Source organism: Plectropomus leopardus, chromosome 6 (genome assembly GCF_008729295.1).
Source record: "Plectropomus leopardus isolate mb chromosome 6, YSFRI_Pleo_2.0, whole genome shotgun sequence".
Lineage (NCBI taxonomy): Eukaryota > Metazoa > Chordata > Actinopteri > Perciformes > Serranidae > Plectropomus > Plectropomus leopardus.
Genome location: NC_056468.1, coordinates 5,998,454 through 6,018,524, shown reverse-complemented (window position 1 = coordinate 6,018,524; position 20,071 = coordinate 5,998,454). Strand labels below are relative to the sequence as shown.

Here is a 20,071-nt window from a genome sequence, read left to right as displayed (position 1 = left end):
ATGAGACAGTGTGCCATAATGCCCTCCATGGTTTTACCAGGAGCAGATGTGAACCACCAGAGAAGATGATGGGAATCCCCTCAGATCTATTTCCTAAATTCTCACATCACTCTGGACTCTCTGTCTCCATCTTGTGGCAAAAAGCAAATGAGTAAAAGTGATATTTATTACACATCAAAGCACCATTATATAATATGTTATCAGAAAAGACCCTTGTGAATTCTGCTAATCAAACAGTTAAAGACATGGTGAAAAACACATTAGACCTGCAACAACTAGAGTCTGTATGAACAGAAAATGATCTTACTCTCACACAGCATGGATCAGTGTAAGAATGCATGAGCAACCAAAGAGAATCGGACAACTCTGCTCCAGAATCATTACAAAAATCTAAATAAATAAAATAAAATGATTGTACGAACATCAAATACATCCCTCTTTGGTTAATATGTGATTATTTATTTATATAGTTTTTAATACAGTTAAAGATTACAGGGACAGCGCACATTAATTCTGTAAATGTGCAAACAGGACATAAAACATATAAACAAAGCACACTTCATATTTTAAACAAGTTACATAGTGTGGTCACTCACTTGATTGTCTTGTAGCCATGATTTTAGGTTAGATTTATTTTTATGATATGTGTCACAGTCCCAGATAACTTTTTTCATGTGTGAGCTACACTAACTCAGAAAGCTGGCTGACCGAAAAGTCAGACCTCTTCATAGGTAGCATGTCTTAAAAAGAAAACAAGCTAACAAATGAAGCAAAATAAAAAAAACACAACAACAAATAGCACCCAAAAGAACAGATGCATGCATTAACTCATTGGTTTAAGGCTGTTGCAAATATACATAAAGGTGTGACTATATTGACTATCTATAGTTCATATTGTTTCTTATCTTGACCTCTTTGAAGCTGAATTGCTACTTTAACAGCAGAGGGAGGTGGGAGCTGAGATGTGTAAAAATGTTGCCCCAGACTGAAAACACACTTCTGTAAAGTGACTGTGTGTTTTGGAACATAATTTTCTAGTTATAAACTGTTCTTTCTGAGGTCCAATTGGCTGACATGTGCCCAGCAGGGGAAACCACGAGGGGCTGTAAATGATCTCTCAGCTGGTCGGCCTAAAGTGTGTGAACATCCACTGGCCTGAAATCTGACCTTTAACAGCTGACCGTGGTGCTGTGTTTATTAAATCAAAGACATATGGTAAAGTGTGGAGCTCTTGTGCTTTCCAAAGCTGTGCTTATTTTCTCTCAGTGCCCTCAATCTTCTTTTCAGTGACCTCCGCTGCTTCACAACAGATTCACAGCAGCAGGAACACTGAGCTGAGTTGAAGAAGTCAAAGGGTTCAATATCTCTGCTATATATTTAAAGATTGGACACAATAGTGTTCCAAAATCCTCCAAAGTTTTCCCTGCTCATGAAGAAGGTTTGAAACACAGCTAACAGCCAAATTTCACACCAGATTTGTGATTTTGAGGAGGTACCACAAGGTTCTGCACTTGGTCCTTTGTTATTTATAATATACCAAACACTAAACACTGACTTAAAAATATATTTTTTGCAGATGACAAAATACTTTATGCATTTCCCTCCTCTCAAACACAAGCCATGTCTATATTACAAACTGCATTTAATGCTCTACACACACCTCTGCATAAACTTTAACTTAGACTCAACACAAAATGTGTTTTACTCTTAAGAACCCATTCTTCCATCTGTAATTAAATTGTCATTCATACACTTAAGGTAATGGTAATCTAGATAATGCTTTAGACTACATCTTAAAAATAACTGTGTTCATAAAAGATCTAAAATGACATCTGTTGTTAAAATGATAAATAGCTTGCTGCACCGTTATTTGTTTTTCCAATCAAAACTCAGATGAAATTTGTTTGAGGGAAAGTATATTTTTGTATTAATTATATTAAAATTTAACCTGATGTTTTGTTCATAGGAGCAAAAATGTACATTATATTTAGTATTACCTCCATAACCAAAAAATGCACAATTACATAAAAAGTCAATATCACCATTAGAATGTCATATTTCAAAATACAGTGCAACATACAAAAATATATTTATTTATTTTACAATATAAACATGTTTACCTAATTTCTCCCATTTTTCCGTTCCCAGTAAAGAATGCGGCCTGTGACAGGACAATTTTGTTTATGATTTAATTTTGTCTGTATGTACATTATTTGTGCCTGTGTGTGTGTTTAAGGCTTTTTGGTGGGATAGACTATAGGAGACACCGGGGCACTGACAGGGATGACTCTGGCCAGCAGGATGGTGATGACGACCACCACGATGACCACGATCAGTTTTACATTCTTCTACCTGTATTCATGTTTCACTTTCTCTGTTGTCCTCTTGAAGATGTGAGCCTGAGCAGGGAGGGAGATGAGACACTACAGTGAAGCAATACATTTTGTATTCCGACACACTGGTCCACTTTAAAGCAACAAAGAAATGGAACCCAACTCATCAATGGTCCCTCCAAGAATACCTTAATCACAGGTCACTGTTTTGAATATTAAGCTTGTAACATTCAAAGTCCATTTGACAGAGTAACAGAAAAAAGTACACTAACATCAAAACCACAAGAAACAGACCTGTTATAGTGATCTAAAATGTGTCATTGACTTAGTTAAGTCATACATAAGTTAAGACAAGACATAAAATATAGTCGTGTGACCTATATGTGAAAATATGCTATTAATATGGATATAACCATACGTATAACCAGCCTCTCATTCGTGAGCAGATGCACGCTTCCCTCTGTGTGGTGAAGCTGTTAGCGGGTTTAGTTTGGTAGTAAGCAAAAAGTTTCAATTTAACACATGAAACGATTGTGCATATGTCAATGGAGGACCCTTTGTATTGCATAAAACTGCTCAAAACAACATCTGTGGATTATTTTGAGTAACCATGTCATGATTTCTGGAAAGACACATTGCTGTTGAGTTTTCAAATGTATTTTTTGGCACTTAAAGCACCACAAGCTGATTGCCATCTAGTTCCATTATATTGGAGAGAAGGCAAACATCTCTTTGGCCGATATTGGTAACAGCTATGCAAAAACAAACTGTTCGCCTGAGACAGTGCTTACTGTAATGCGTACTGAAACATTTCCTGGAATAAGAAAACTAGAATGACCAGTTGTGCACTAACAGAAAGTGATAACTTCTTTCCCGATGAGCAATACAGCCTGTGCAGTGAGGCATTTGAACCACAAACAAAAGGTTATTGGGTTATTGAGTTTAATCACCTAACAAGGTGTAGCTAGAACAACGCCTTGCTTAACAAAGCTTTATTTGAAGCTTAGGTCAGATCAGCCACGCTTTAATTTTTGTTCTGTTATGTCACATCTTGAATATGGGATGACCTCGGCTGACTTGCACTGCTCTACCCGATGATGATGAACACTGAGGTCATAGTGTAGCAACCTTTTTATTTGACTTCACATTAAACTGTAACTGCACAGTTCACCAAAGATGCATTAGTGTAAGTTTATGGAATCAAATACACAACAACATAATTTAACACAAATCATGATAAAAGTGTAAAATATCGTAGTGACACTGACCACTGACCCAATTTTCCATAACCTTTGACTTGTCAGAGAGGTGGACCATGATCTTTCCCAGTTTAAGCATTTTTTTCCACATTATCTTTCATCTTGCCAGTGACTTCATTGACCTCACTGCTCAAGGCTTGCACCTTGCTTTGTGATGCTGGCTCTGCCGTTCCTGGGGTGGGAAAAGTTAGTTAAAAGTGGCACAACATGCAAAAGTTAAACCATAATTTAGAATTTAATCAAAATCACTTTCAAAATAACCTTTAATTTCCAAAGACACTTTACAGCAACGTTTGCTGGTTCTGGATGGGAGTATAGTGGAAAACTAATGTATTTACTGTGAGTAAAATTTTAAGATATTTGCACCCTACTTAAGTATTTCCAACTTCTGTTACTAATATATATATATATATATATATATATATATGTATATATATATACTTTTACTCCATTACATTTTATTGCATTTTAAAAAAAGTGCATTTAAAAAAAGTATATAAAAATAGACTGAGATAAAATACAGTCATTTTCTTTTTAGATTATGGCGTATCATTTTGTAATAGGATATAAAGTGCTACTGGAAAGGGCTGTGTTTCCTGTAAACAGATTGAAATGTTAAATATCTACATTTGAGCTGTTGTGTGGGCAGTTCAAGCTAACGCACTAAAAGCAGTCGATGTGTCACTTGAATTTAAAACACTGAAGCGGTTTGAAGTTATTTGCTAAAGTGTAAAGAGCTGAAAGAGTGAGCCCTGCAGGCAGATGAAATGATTAGTTTTGTATGTAAACACCAAAAGAACTAACCATTGAAGCAGGGCTGTACTCACCTATTTAACATTGTGGTGTGTGTGTAACCATTTAAAAGTGTTGTGAAACAAAAAACCTTTTCACAACATACACCATGATTTTTTCATTTAGGACATACTTACATTGTACAACATTCAATGGTGATATATTGCCGACATAACACCCTTTCTACTTTTTAAAGCAACTTGTAACCTGTCAGGTTTCTCCTTCACCTTTACTTCAACTTCACTTCAACTTCAATCAGCTTTATTTATCCCAAAAGGGCAATTTAGTTTCACAATCTACCCAGACCAAACACAAACTGAGAGACAACAACACACGCGACACTCAGTAGTAGTAGCAGAACATCAGAGAGACCAGGACATGGGCAAGATACACACTGACACCTCGTATGGTCCTGAACATACTGACCCACATGAGGACCGGACAGAATAAATTCAATTAATTAATTAAATAAGATGTTCCGATGCATTGCACATCACTCAAATACATTCATGTTCATAAAATGTATGCATGGGCTTGCCAGCCATGTGAAGAAGACAGAGATCCAATGATAAACCAACCATGTGATTAGAAAAATACAGCAGTCATTTAAAAAGATTACTGTCAACATTTAGCAGCCTGATAGCAGAAGGAATAAAGGATTTATTTTTGTAAGGGTGCTTTGTAGTGCCAGCCTGAGGGCATTTAAGTGAATTCACTTGATAGAACATGATCAGATTGACTTATAATTCATTTTGATTTCTTGGCTGCATATTTCTCCTAAAGGGGGTCAAGATCTCTCTGCTGGACTCTCTATAATCCTGAAGCAGACATTAATGATATTGTTCATACTGTTCCTGTCTGTAACAGACAGCCCGTTAAACCAACAGATAAAAGAAAAAGTTAAAGGACTTTCGATAAATGATTGATAAAAATGCTTAAAAGGGTGTTGCAGACTTTAAAGGAGTGAAGTTTCCGCAGTAGGTGCATTCTTTGTTGTCCACGTCTGATGATTGACACTGTGTTTGCATTAAACTTAAACTTGCATTAAGTTGGGAATGGAACAGGGTCCCAGGTAACTTAAAGAGACAACAAGCTCAACCTCTTTACCATGTATAGTGCTAGCTTTGGGATTATCATTATTTTTTCTGAAATCAATGTGAAGTTCCTGAAGTTGAAGTTGAAGCTATGGTGTCCCAGGGTAGGGTAAGAAATGAGGCTACTCTTCACTTACCATGTGTGTCCTGTCTCTTGCTGTGTCTGTGCCAGGCCTGTCGCATATCGAAAGCATTTAAATATGTCATTGCCCGATTACTTGAGCTTCCTGAAAAACAGATAACCATCCCTGATGATGTTAACAATAAAGGCTGACCAATTACATCGTGAGGTTTTGTTTTAGCAATCCAGCCTTCCTGTCAAATCACACTTCCTTTCTCTCCATGACTGATAGTCCATCTCCTCCCTGACTTACAGGAATCACATCAAGGAAGCCATGACACCATTTCCAAAAAATCATTTAGTGTAAATGAACTTTAGAGCACAAGAGCAAGCCAGCTACTGTTGTCATGTAACTGAATGTACTGCCTGAAATAAACCAGCATCCAACTTTTTGTCGCTGTCTTTGTAGCCATGTTGTTTCCAGTGAAGGCATTGGGCTTCATGCAGCAACTTTCTCTTAAATTTCTCTTCTCTCTTTTTTTTAAGGTTTTTTTTTGGGGGGCGGGGGGGGGGGGGGCATTTTCCCTTTATTTTATAGGACAGTTTGAGAGAGATGGGAAAGCTGGGACAGAGAAAGGGGAATGACATGCAGCAAAGGGCCACAAGCTAGACTCAAACCCAGGCCGCTGCAGGGGCCTGAGGCATATGGGGTGCACACTGTGCCCCAGTGAGCCAGAGGTCGCCCTGCACCAAACGCTCTTAACCATCCAAATCTGCTCTGACCAGGTGTGCTCAATGCTGAATCCCACTGATCATAAGTCACCTGTTACAACAGGTGTTCTGTTTTTGGTTTTTCTTACTTGGCACTAATAGCAGTTAACATGAAATTGACAGTTGAGGAAAATGAGCCCTGTTACTTGTCGTAGCTTCACTGAGAGAAAAAAAAAGGGCTCTGATCAACTTCCTTAGTCTCAGAGTAGTTGGACTCTCTGTCTCCCCGTGTCATTTGGAGAAACAGCAAAAGAGGGCACACCATTAGTGGTAAATACTATTTATTTATTATCAGACCATTAAATACCATTATTAATCAGAACAGAACCCTCCAGAATTCTAATAACATTCAGGTACAACAAAGGTCAACTGGAGTCCGACATCTCACCTGTTAAAAGATGTTGATTCAAAATGACAAAAAAAAGCTTCTAATGCAACAACAGACTTGCTGCAGCCTGTGTGAACACAAAGCATTAATCAGAGCAGTATGAGATCAGGCAAAGAGATTAGCTCTACTGCACTCCAGAGCCACGTAATAAACACTATGCAGAAATTTGTTCCAACACAGCCTCCTTTTTTTTTTTTACACCTATGCTTCTAGAAATGATTTGAGAACAGAGCAATACAACTGTACCATGTCAGGATTAATCAGTCTGGATTATTCTGTTGAAATCAAACAGCTTTCACAAGTTCATTTTTGATTAAAACAAAAAGAGAGAGAACATGAATGACATAAATAAATAGCCTCTACAAGAACAGCTACTTTCATTAACACATTGGTTTGAGGCTGTTGCAAATATACATAAAGGTGAAACTATATTAACTATTTACAGTTCATGATGGGAGTTATTTTGACCTCCTTGAAGCTAAACTGATACTGTAACAGCAGAGAGAGGCGGGAAGCTGCACATGCAGGATCTGTGCTGCAGACATTTTTGCAAGTTTTTGCTAAGCTGCGACTGCGGGGGCCTATTGGTTGACACGGACCCAGCAGGGGGAGCCACGTGGGGCTGTAACTGATCTCTCTCAGCTGGCTGGCTGGTAGAGCCAAAACAAGAAGTGTGGAAACAGACTTTTAACCCGTTGCAACCTGGATCCACATCTTGTTTCTTTTGCTGTGTTTAAACACCTTTTACAAGCTATTAAACCTGTTTAAACTTCAGAAGTTGCTTTGATTTCTTTAAAAAATGGGGGGTTTGGGGGACTTGGAAATTAGTATTAAAGCATAAGTAAATAAAATTTCTAGACATTTACTTAAAAAAAAAGAAAAGTAAAAAATTAACTAGAGAATGACCTTTAAAAAAAGTGCAGAATATTTATAATGCTGTTATAGTTTTTTTAATAAATATTCTGCACTTTTTTTAAAGGTCATTCTCTAGTTAATTTTTTACTTTTCTTTTTTTTTAAGTAAATGTCTAGAAATTTTATTTACTTATGCTTGAAAATTTTTGGGCCATTTTTTGTTAAGTTGCTCGTTGCCTTCTCCCCACATATTTGAAAGAACTCAAGCTAATGTCCTCAGGTTTCAAAGGGTTAACTGCTGACCCTGGTGGTTTATTTATTGAATCAACGTACCGAAGCTCTACATTTAAAATGCAATAACGCTAGAGGTAAAACACACTGAGGAAAAAAAAAATTAACAAGATGTGTTAAATGATACTGCAAAGCGCAAATGTACAAATCTGAAATTTTGAGTTAACTTTTCTTCTGTTAAGTAGAAAAACGTGTAACTGAAAATGCAGTGTTGTTTTAAAACATAAGGTAATATCAGTTAATTTTTATCACCCAAGTCAATGCTGATTTATATTTAAAGGTCCAGTGTGTAGGATTTAGTGACATCTAGTGGTGATTTTGCAGATTGCAAGAAACTGAAACGTGTAGCGTGAAGTGTGTAGGAGACTTACAATGGCCAACATGAAAACACAAAAAACGGCCCTATCTAGAGCCAGAGATTTGTCTGTTCCAGGTTACTGTAGAAAATACATGTTGAACTCCATAGAAGAGGACCATATGTAACTTTAAACAGTTAATCTAAGATAACGATACACAACGATTCTTATTTTCAGGTGATTGTACACTAAAAAAAAACCCTAAATCCTAAACACTGGATCTTTTGATGTACACTTCTGGACACACTAATGTTGTACTCGGTGGTGTCTTAGCTCACCGGTTTGACACTAAACACAATTGAATGATGTGATTTTTGTGCATTATAATTGTTTCTTAACCTTTGACTGTGTACTATTACTTTTACAAACCTCTCCTCAAACATGAGCCCTTAAAACCAGTGAGGAGCTAATTTCATTTTTTTTAATAAAGAACTAAAGCAGCCCTAAGTGTATACATTCAATCAACTACCTGAAAAATGTAAAAAATGAGTTTCTGTGGATGATTACTTTTTTCTAGATTGTCTGACTACAAAGAAAGTGGAAGCACTTTGAAAGTAACATGCCCATAAATGGTAACATTTCTATATATCTTAAAATACACAATTCAGCCTTTCACTAGTGTGAGTGACATTGTAACAGATTTGTGTTAGGTGCATATGTCCAATGTCAGCAAAAACATGCTGCCTGATATTTTTAGGAACTGCATTTTTCAACTTTTAAACTATACAGACTGCCCTTGGTAAAGGTGCACATAAGTGATGACATTTAACATTAACAAAATGTCTCGTATGATACTGGAGAAATCCAAAATGATTTTTTCTAAATCCACACATTAAAGTGATGCGCTGTTTTCCAGGATGAAATAACCGTTGGTGGTGAAACAGTTAAAAACAGAGGAGCTGGTGTGATGTTATGCAGCGTCCTTTAAGAACAGGGACAGTGTTTTTGCTGCTGTCAGGTGAAAACTTCAGACCTTCCAGACACCTTTCTTTAATTTCTCACAAATTCAAAAAGTGGCTACACTTGAACTGCGTTTTGAAAGAGTTTCAAAAACGGATGTGCCTTTTAAGTTCCTTCAAACAAGCACAAAGTCCTTGAATTCCAATACAAGCATGAAAGCTCCCAGCAGAAACTAACTCAGAAGTAATAAAGGCTTCACCAGACAGCAGTTTCCTGCTTTAGTCTATATATTACTTTTTATACTGTGCAATAAGAATGTGTGTATGACTGTATATACATTATGTGTTTGTGTGTGTGTGTGTTTAAGGCTTTGTGGTGGGAGCGACTGGAGGCACGGGGGCACTGACAGGGATGACTCCGGTGGCCAGCAGGACGATGATGAGGACGATGATGAGGACTACCACCACGATGACCACGACCAGCTTCACGTTCTTCCACCAGTAGGTGCGAGCCACTTTCTGAGACGTCTGCTTGAAGTGTTGAGCCTGAGCAGAGAGGGAGACGAGACATTAAAGCAACAAATCATGCATTCTTGGAAAAGTGGTTCTATTAAAGCCTCCATGTGTTATTTTATTGCTTCGCTTCTACCAAACAGCAGCGAGTGACATATTCATGAGATCGTATAGTGGCCGTTTCAACATACTATAGTTCCTAGGCCACTTATGGCAAGTTTCCACTACATGGTACCGGCTCTACTCTACTCGCCTTTTTTGGTTTTCCATTAGGAAAAAGTACCTGGTACCTGGTACCATCTTTTTTGGTACCTGCTCTCCTGGGGTTCCAAAAAAAGTCGACCAGGTACTATGAGGTACTAAAAGGTGATGTGAAACACTGCAGACCACTGATTGGTCAGAGAGAAACATCACTGTGTCACTGCGTCATCAATGCGTGGCACGCATGGAATACCCTGAACAGCGCACACAGCAAAGCTATTATAGCGGCTGCTGTTTAGCATTTTTTTTCCTTTCCCAAAATGCTAAGCAACAGAAAGATCATGCCATGGTCACTCAAGGAGGTGCAAATGTTCCTCACCTTACTGGCCGCTGAGTGTATCCAGCGAGTGTCTGTGTGTATGCATAGTTGGAATTACGGGGGAGCTAAGGGGAGCTCGGATCCCCTGAAAGCCTCTCTTGGGATGTTCAGAAGAACTCTAAAAAAGTGTTCACTTTTATGTTAAAGAATATATATATTCTGCGCATAAAGGTTCCTGAAATAATAAAAAAAAAAAACAGAAGTAATATGTCAATGTTGTGTGTTTATTCGCTCATTACATTCCATTTCCAAACATCTGTCTCCACTACCTAACTGTTGTGTATATTCCTGCTGCGGTCATCTGTGCGTGAAGCGGTGCTGCACTCAAACTCCTACATTTACATAGTCCCTTGAACTCATCATCCCACAGAATGGACAGAGAGAGAGAGGAAATGTTACCGGTGGGTATTAGTAGAATCTTTTTGGCAGTAACCCTGTTATTGACCACACGCTGCTGCACACTTTATGCATGTGATGTGTTTTAGTAGTGGTGTGCACTGGAAAATGGGGCTCCCACAGAAGCCACTGTTAATTTTGAACCCTATGTGTATGTGTGTGTCGCGTCAAAACTGACGTCACGGCAGTGTTACACGGCATCGCTATGACGACCAGCTACACTGAGGCGGTACTATCTTCTAATGGAAAACGACCCCCAGAACGGTACCCGATACCAAAGGCGAGTAGTGTAGAGTAGAGAAGAGCCGGAACCATGTAGTGGAAATGCACCATTAGTCTGCACCTATTCTCACTGGGATTGTCACTTTTTCTACCATCAAATATTTATGCCATCGGAGTAACTCCAACAATGCCATCATCACGTAGTAACTAACACTTTATTCACCATTTAAATACACACACTGCCTAATGACAGCTATGTTTTTTGAGGAAGGTTAATGTTAATGTCAGACCTTTACATAGTACACCTGAGTCACGCGTCACTGATAATGGCTCCTTTGTTCATTCCTGGTACTGAGCTGCAGGTTCAATGACATGGCTTCCTGGCACAGCTAAGTGGAACGGAGCCATTATCCACGTTATTAGATACGGCTGTGCGTTAACAGCTATGAAGAGTCAAGATGTCTGCTGTGAGGAAGGTCAGCTTTATGAGACAGCAAGAGGCCGCATGTTTTTTAGCAACAACAATTAAAGGTTCAGTACATTTAAAGAAAGTTGCTGCTTCATTCCCATTTCGATAGGTCACCTGCGTGCTTAGGAACATTAATAATGACTGCATTCCATTTAACTCAGCCAGTTTCGGCGTCCTGGTTTTGTAAATATTGGCTGTTTGAGATGGCTTCCTCAGAGACATCGATAGATCAGAGCCATCATTAATATTGTTAGTGGCATCTGTGCTTCTCCTGCTACGACAAAATCAAAAAGTCTACAGTGCAGAAGGACTATACAGCCTGTGCACTAGGTCGACCAATATTGTTTTTTTCAGGGCAGATGCCAATACCAATTATTAGTACTTAATGAGGCCGATAACCAATATTTGGAACCGATATACATTTATAATACAAATTAAAATATTTGTCAAAATTTAAAATTTGGAATACAACAAACTCCAACACAAAACTTTATCTAAATGCCTTTAGCAAATGTGTAATCCAAACTGAACTGTTAAATATCACACACAGCAAGTTCACGGCAACTTTTTATACAATTCAATGAAAATTTAAATAAAAAAAAAGAATAAATAAAACTGCTTGCTGAGGTTTTACAAAGTAAAAGTTCCTGCCATGTTGACACTTTCTTGCATGTATTGCAGACTATCTTCACTGGTGTTGGTTGAGTGTAATAAGCACACTTTTTCATTCTATCGGTGATCATTAAAATAAAACGCTGACACAGATAATCGGCATAATGCCAAATATCGGCCACGATATTTGACCAGGCTGATAATCTGTCAACCTCTACTGTGCAGTGAGGCATTTGAACCTCAGACAGAAGGTTGTTGGGTTAGTGAGCGTAATTACCTAATAAGAAGCAGCTCTAACGTCGTACTAATAAATGCTTAACCCAAAGTTTAGGTCAGAGAAACAAAAAAGCCAGACTTAAGCTATGATCAGATAGAAAAAAAAAGACATAGAGAGAAAAAAAGAGAGTTGTTTCTCAAGTGAGATCTTTAAGACAGACTGTCAATTGACAGACTGACAATTTTGTACTGTTATGTCGAGTGATCACATCGTATATGTGTGTCAAAAATAGGATGATCGCTGAAAGTCAGAGATTCGTATCATCAGTCAGAGACCTCTCAGACGACTGAGATGACTTCAAGTCAAGCAATCTCTTTTTTTGCCAGTTAGTGTGCAGTATACTTACAGGGACGTTTCAGTCCTCAGATTTTCCTGCAGAGTGAGCACTCTTCAATTTCACGCTGCTATTTGGTTACAGGCTGCTGCGTACACAGAGGCAGCTGCCTGGAGGAGGAGAGATTTTGCCCCATAAGACTGCAAAATCACATTATTTTCTGTCCTCTGCGTAGAAATGGTGAGTTTACAGCTCACAGCAACTCAATATGATACAGATACTGACTAAAAAATGTTGCACGTTTCCCATCCGTCTACAGTGCAATTAACCTATTAACTACATTGCTTAAATTTCACTTGCATCCTGAACATCTCACTGAACCCTGTTCAAACTCTCACAATCTTTATTGAAAAAAAGGAGCAAATAGTTAAATATTAGTATTGAACAGCCAAATTTGATTCGACTGGCATAATTCTGAGTATCCGATTCGAGAGACCAGGATGGCTTAACTGAGACGCATCTGTAGAAATCCGACAGGAATCCCATTTCAACCCCCCTTCAAATATGGTTTGGATCCATGTTGTAAACAATTTCGTTTTCATGTGTGTGTTTTTTTCTTGTTTTTTTTTCTCTACATACTTTCTAAAAATCAATCCAAATACAATCTGGATATGACAAAAAACGGATTTGGGCTGAGTCTGAACAAAACATTTCTCTGGTTCATTTGGGTTGTGTAGTGTCTGGAATCTGACTGACTTGTTATACTGGTTTACCAGATGATTATCACTGAGGTCGCTGCAAAACAACCTGTGTATTGACAAATACACGGTACACCAAAGATGCATTGGTGCAAGTATAAGAATATAGTGCACATCTCAACCCACTTTTACACAAACCAAAGTTACAGTATGTGGCAGTATGACTCACCCCTGCTTGCAGGTCCTCTGACTTGCCCATGAGGTCATCCAGTCTCTCTCCTCGGGCCAGGATCCGGTCCACATTATGCGTCATGATGGTTTTCACTCCATCTACTTGTTCCTTTAAGGACTGCACCTTGTCCTGTGACTCCGGCGCTGCCCCTACTCCTCCCCGCTCCTGGGATGGACACAAAAAAAATTAGTTGAGGAACAAAGTTCCCATGTCCAAACTTTATTTTATAGTTTTTTTTTTATTGGTGTTAAAAATCCAAACAACTTTGTATGAACAGTTACATTGAAATGTAACTAAAAAATAAATGTGTTTTTTGGCTTCGTTTGTGGTTAAGGGACATTAGATGCAAACCAAATTTTTGGGGTTAAGCAATTGTCAATTCTATTTTAAAATGACCTTTTCTTTCCAAAGTGCAGGACTGTCTCATTGTAGCTGAACAGCTCTTGGTACAGCTCTTGTGTGTAGACTATAGCGTCCTTAGTGTCTTGCACAGTGGTACTCAACTGGCTTGGCCCGAATCTGGCCCCTGATAGGCTGCCAGGTCGTGTATCTAATCGCTACCTTTTAATGACGTTACAACCTCACCTGTGCGCTGTGCCTTGGAACTTTCCAAACGCAGCAAAATAAGAGGAAAATAAGAAAATACAGGCACAGAAGAGACCCTGTGCAGATTTAAATCATACCACAAACGTATAGTGGGTCATAAGGGATGACTGAGAAGAAAAACATTTGTGAATCAATACATCATTTTCCTGCATAGTATGACTTTAACCCTTTCAAACCTGAGCAAAATTGCTTGATTTCTATAAAAAAAACATGGAAAGAAGGCTATGAGGAATGAAAGAAAAAATGACCCAAAAATTAGCAAGAAATTAAAAGTACAAGAAAATTACCTGAAGACTGTAATAAATAAATAAATAAATAAATAAATAAAATAAAATAAAAAAGTAAAAAGAAAGTTAAAAAAACAAACAAACAAGGAAATTACCTTGAAAAAGAATTCTGTAACGTAACCTTGAATATATTTATGATTATTATTAATATATTTTTCAGTAGCTTTTTTTCTTTTATCCCTAGCTTTTTAAAAATCTGCTAATTTCTCGCAATTCAAGGAACATTTCTTATGACATTGCTCATTGCCTTCTTTTACATGTTTTGGAAAGAAATCAAGCAGTTTTCTCAGGGTTCAGTTTTAAACACTTATGAAAGTCATCTGAAAGCAGCACAAGAAAAGTGATGTTGCTTCAGGTTTCAAAGTAGTACATGTCTTTCAAAACTAAAATCAAAGTGGCTGGCCTTTTTAAGCTGCTCTCAGGACACATTTTTCCAATTGGCCCTGCAGTATTTTTTAGAATAATTTTTCTTTTCCTCCTATTCCCCAGTCCCTGGATTCTTCTGTCTGACACAAGCGAGTCAATACAACATTACAATCTAAACAAAGTACTATCAGACTTGTGTTTTCAGAAGACAATGTGAATGACAACTGGTGGCAGCTCTGAGAGTCCTTTCAGTCTCTCGGGCTGCTGCAGGTGACAGCACAGCCTGCTGGCAGTCACACCATCTCTGGGAACGCCTGCTACAGCGCGTCTGCACTCAACAGGAAGAAAGGCTGTGATCTTACACAGTCGTTGTGGGTGTCATTTCTAAGTAGAAATGATATTTATGGTGTGTGTAGAAACGACACCTGTGGTAAGTGTACAGTGACTTTCTTATCCCATGAGCCAGCACCAGACTGTAAACAAACCTGTCTCTAGGAAACAGCAGCTTTTTTGCTGCGTCACCTGCCGTCTACCTGCCGTCTACCTGCTCCCTTGTTGCCCGCCCCTACCCTTTCTTCTTTCTATTCACTGATCCCTTCTTCATATTGCATTTTTCCAGTCTTTTCCTCCCTTCTTTCATTCTTATCCCCCATCCTTCCTTCTTTCTTCACTCCATTCTCCATTCAGTAATATCAAATCCACTTCTAAAAACAACACTTTAATAGATTTTCTGATATGTAGTTGCTTTTGATCCTAAAAACAATTCGTCTTGCTACTTTTGCGACTCATTTAACATATTTCTCGGTGTCTTTGTGTCCCCATAATATCATACTGCATATTTCTGTATTCTCATCTGTTTAACTCTGCTCTTATTTATCTGCCATATAAACCAGGTTTAGTCCCTCTCTCGTTTGCCTCTACCAGTGCTGGCAGTTTAATGAGGCCGTCTGAATGGCTGACAGCTATCAAGTATCAACATCCACAGAAAGAGGGAGACAGACACAGTCCGGGACAAGACGCTCATGCACCGACGACAACAAAGATGTGTCCTATTAACAAGTGTTTAAACCTTGTAGAAGAATACACCCAAAAATGTGTGAAAAATAAGTTCCTCTGCTGTGCATGGAAAGTGACTGCAGTCTTCCAGTAAAATTTGACAACTCAAACAAAAGCCTGCAGAGAAGACGCCTCGTAAATTCTTTGCTGATGCACGAGGAGTAAGAATGATTCAAAAGGAAGTTCCCGTTGACGTGTAAGTTAGATGAATCAAATCGTTTCTCTTTAAATGTTTGACTTAGGCTATAAAAACAAAACGATGGATTTTATTTGTCCCGGTAGGCCACAATAAATCCTCGCGTCCTAATCTAGTCAAATGTGAAATAATCTGTGAGTGCACTCGGGTTTTGAATAGACTACATGCCGTAGATGAGCAGTGAGATTTTTCCTTTTATGCAAGCAGACTCAAAATAAATGCTTTCGTTAAACCGACACCAATAAATGCTGCAGGCTACAGGAAACACTGTTTGTTGGTTTAGCTCTCCCTGCTGCACAGCAGAGTCTATATCTTTAGTTTGCTTGGACTTTAAACGAAAAAGGAAGCCCCTTCCCTGAAAGCTCAGAGGTCACTGTATGTAACTGTTTATCGCAAAGAGCAACAGTTTGGGGTATTTAACCTCCAACAGATACTCATTATACCCCAGGGTCCTTCATTGGACAAGCTTCTGTTACTGGCGACTGACAGAGAAGATGTGTGTTAGATATGAACAAAAAAAACCCTCATTCATAGCACAGCAGAGTGAGAACACGGAAGGAAAGATCATTTCGTAAGTCATCATGAATAAAAATAACAGCAGCCTATTAATAACACTCAAGTATCCTTAAATGTGCTCTTCAAAGATCCTGGGAGACTTTCAAGGTACTTCATCACTGATAGGAGAAGGGGCTGTTCTTTTTTTATGAGTGGAGGGGGTGGCTTAGGTGTGACATGGATTTTCTTTCTTTCTTTTTTAAAAATTATCTGTTTTTTTATTAACTGTATTCTGACATTCCCCGGACCTACAAATATTTTTCCTTGAGTCTCTGGGTGATTGGGGAAATATGCATAACCCTCCCACAACCATAAATAGGCCCTTGCCATGTTCGTATATACTTACATTAAATGATGACACTGAAGCCAAACAGCACAGGATGGAGAGTTACAACCAAGACAAAGCTAATTTCTTACGGAAATTGAAAACTGCAAATCCTACTCACAAATCATATGATTATTATGCAAGTCTTTACAGTTTTTGGCTATGACAACCATGGTAATTTTGGCAATTTTTTAAAAATAAAACTTGCCTAAACCTGCAGGTGGGTTTGGTGTTCAGTGGATATTTATAATATATATATGTATACACACACACACACACACACACACACACACACACACACACACAGTTCCTCACTAGTGCTTAAGAAATTATTAAACATATCTCCCTCGTTTTGCACCCCTCCAGCCCCCTAATAAATAACGAACAATCCCTAAAAAATGTAAAAGCCAAATTTGACAAAGTAAAAAATGTCAAAAGTTATAACGATAGATAGAAAGAATTTTACATGCCTCTTTCAATTTTGAATAATATTTGAGGGACGCAAGACCTCATTTAAAAACGTGCTAACTTTTACACCAGTATTTCTTAGCACAGTTTGTTAATACAAAATATTAGCCGAATATAACGCTAATACTTGAGTGGCACCAACTGTGGCTATGAAGCAGCTAATTCAAACACTGAGCTAAAGATGTAAAAGTTGAATTTTTACCCAAAAGAGTGCTAAAGGGTCTTTAGAGAAAAATGAGGCTTCAGAAATGTCATTTTTAACTTTTTTTTTTTTTAACCTCAAGTAGTAGGTAAGGTAAAGTCAAGCTAAGTTAGCGTGGAATTAGCACATCTTTCAGTGGAGTTTGGCTGCAGGCGCCAGGCTCAACCGACCTGGAAGCAACTTCGTGCTTTTGAAATATTTACGCAATATTTTTTTTCTGCAGGTGACCGAAGTTAATTAACTGACAATATATCAGCGCGGATAAAGTTTTCAGGTGAAATGAAGCGTGAGAGAAACCGACATTAGCCAAATTCCTTGACAAACTGCACCTGTTACGGTTTCGACAGCTACTTAGGCCATTTTGTTAAGATACACTAAGACTTCCTCTCCTAACAATGAAAACTTAATACACACTTATATAACTAATCTCCAGACTTAATACAACTCTTGTGGTTCAAATGTATGATATGATATCCGGATATACACCTGTTGCGTGTGGTGTTTGCTGTTAAACATCATGACGGCGGAGACTTTCTGAACAAAAACCACAAGCTTCAGCCAGTATCACCTACCGGATCAGTGTTCATCTTGTCAGAAACAATGCCCTTTGACCACAACCCGATGGACTAACTGTCTTTTAAGTTGACGCTGTTATTCAAAACTTATGTAAAAAAATCTTCCTAAAGATATGAAAGTTTGATGCTCCAACACAACGCAGACGTTTCCTCCTCTGTTTAACTTCCTGGTTGTTTTTTTTTCTCTTCAAACTGAATTCCTTGAACTCAAGTGTTGTGAAGTGTCCCATAACACAACTATGACTTCCTGCCTATGTTTTCAAAATAAAGCACTTGCAATTTACATATATTTTAAAGACACATACAAGTTTTTAGGTCACCTTAATTATTAATATAATCACAAATTATGTACCAAAAATAATTAAGCTTGCAATGAACTACATATTTACTGGTAATATCAAAATTGACTGAAAACCACAATGAGCAAATTCAGTTTCACACATTATATTACCCTTTATACGTATATAGTAACAGAGATAAACAGAAATGGGGATAATCAATGGCCTACAGTATAGTCACAACATTTTTTAAAATCATGATATAATATTGTGATTTTAAATGTGTTGCGTATTGCGATGACATATACTGCAATTTATCACGTTTTTGTCAACTGCAAATTTTGTCCCTTAATGAAAACTTTGTCAGTATATGCTTAATCTGAGATAAAGATTTCAGGAAGTTTAAATACTGTGCCAAATCAACCCCCCGCCCCCTCTCCAGAACTACAGCCCAGTTATTAGACAAAGAAATCTGTTTTGGCATGTTTTTTGTTATTAATTATACAGGCCAGTTTGTTATTTGAATTTAATTTAATATAATTTACAATACACAATATAATACGTAATAAACCAGACGTTTTGGTACTTTTATTTTGAAGGCCCCTTCCTTTAACTTCCGTTATTGTTGTGCAACACACCAACTTGATGTGGCTCACCCGATTTTATCCTAATATCAAGGTGTTCCCGTCATATGTTGGCAGTGAGCCCAGTTGCTGAATCACAAAGACACAAATAATATAACGACCAGTGTTAATAATTATAAGATTTTGTTTGCTTTTCTTCAGTTGAAAAGAGAGCTTTAAGGTGTGAGATAGTTGTTATGTCATCTTTTGTGTTCATGATCAAACAAAAGGACAAGGCAAAGATGTGGGGGCGTGCTAAGATAGCCTGAATAACAACATACTAATTTATGATGAGCCCACCACCAGCAAGAATCAAATCAAAATTACCATTGTTATAAGACAATCACAAACTCAAGTTTCAATCCACCAAAACAAGAAAAGTTTTCATTATCAGCAGCTAATCAAAAATAAATACATAAACAAATAAAAACAGCAACAAAATTGTTAGTTATCAAAATAATAAGAGAAAGAAGTTTACCTCTGAGAACACTGGCATTTGAACTGACAGGTTTTGGAACACTGGTTTATTTAATAATTACTGTTTTTGACATTTTTAAACAAAACAGCAATTGGCAATGTGGTCATGCAATTTGATTGCAGCATATTAATTGGATTCAAATGTGCTAACATTTCAATGAATATTGCAAATATGAAAACACCCCTACCATATCCAACTAGCACACTTTGAATGCAATAAATAAGAAAATAGGTTGAGTGCATCTTTGTAATCTTGTGTTTTTTCATCATGAGATGTATCAGTATTTCTGAGGGCTTAAAGTGACATGGTAATGTATAATTTCTACAACTGTATCAAAAACTTGGTTCATCATGCACCCTCAGGCCACAGATATCCATCCAGCACAAGAAAACAGCATCAACAACTAATTTGTTGATGATGGTTTGAGAAATATGTTTTGACATTATATTTCATCGCTGAAGGCAGCCGCACATATGAAATACAGACCACTGCAAGTCATTCCTTAACACAATAGCTCAGTATCTCTACATCAGCAGCAATGTCCCATTCCACAGATCTCATTCGATTAGATAAAGATGTCATTTGAGTGTAGAAAATGATCCACACAGAACTGATGATGTTAAAAACATGGGTTTGCTATTACTCACTACTATTCATTTTCTATAGAAATCAATGACAGTGTAAT

General features: G+C 37.7%; 1 protein-coding gene across 1 annotated transcript; it reads right to left on the bottom strand.

Moving 5' to 3' along the window:
- Positions 1-7,825: 7,825 nt before the first annotated feature.
- Positions 7,826-18,194, bottom strand: vamp8 (vesicle-associated membrane protein 8 (endobrevin)). The gene is made up of 3 exons (XM_042489035.1): positions 18,005-18,194; positions 13,369-13,536; positions 7,826-9,644 (listed from the first exon to the last, which is right to left on the bottom strand). Exons 1-3 carry the CDS (start codon positions 18,017-18,019, stop codon positions 9,462-9,464), a joined length of 366 nt encoding a protein of 121 aa, XP_042344969.1. The 5' UTR covers positions 18,020-18,194; the 3' UTR covers positions 7,826-9,461.
- Between the last annotated feature and the right edge of the window lie 1,877 nt (positions 18,195-20,071).

What these genes read in the sequence shown, in the direction of transcription:
- vamp8 (XM_042489035.1), bottom strand. An exon ending in CAGAGGACCTGCAAGCAGGG is followed by an intron (nt 9,645 to 13,368) that starts GTGAGTCATACT and finishes CTCTCTGCTCAG; the next exon opens with GCTCAACACTTCAAGCAGAC.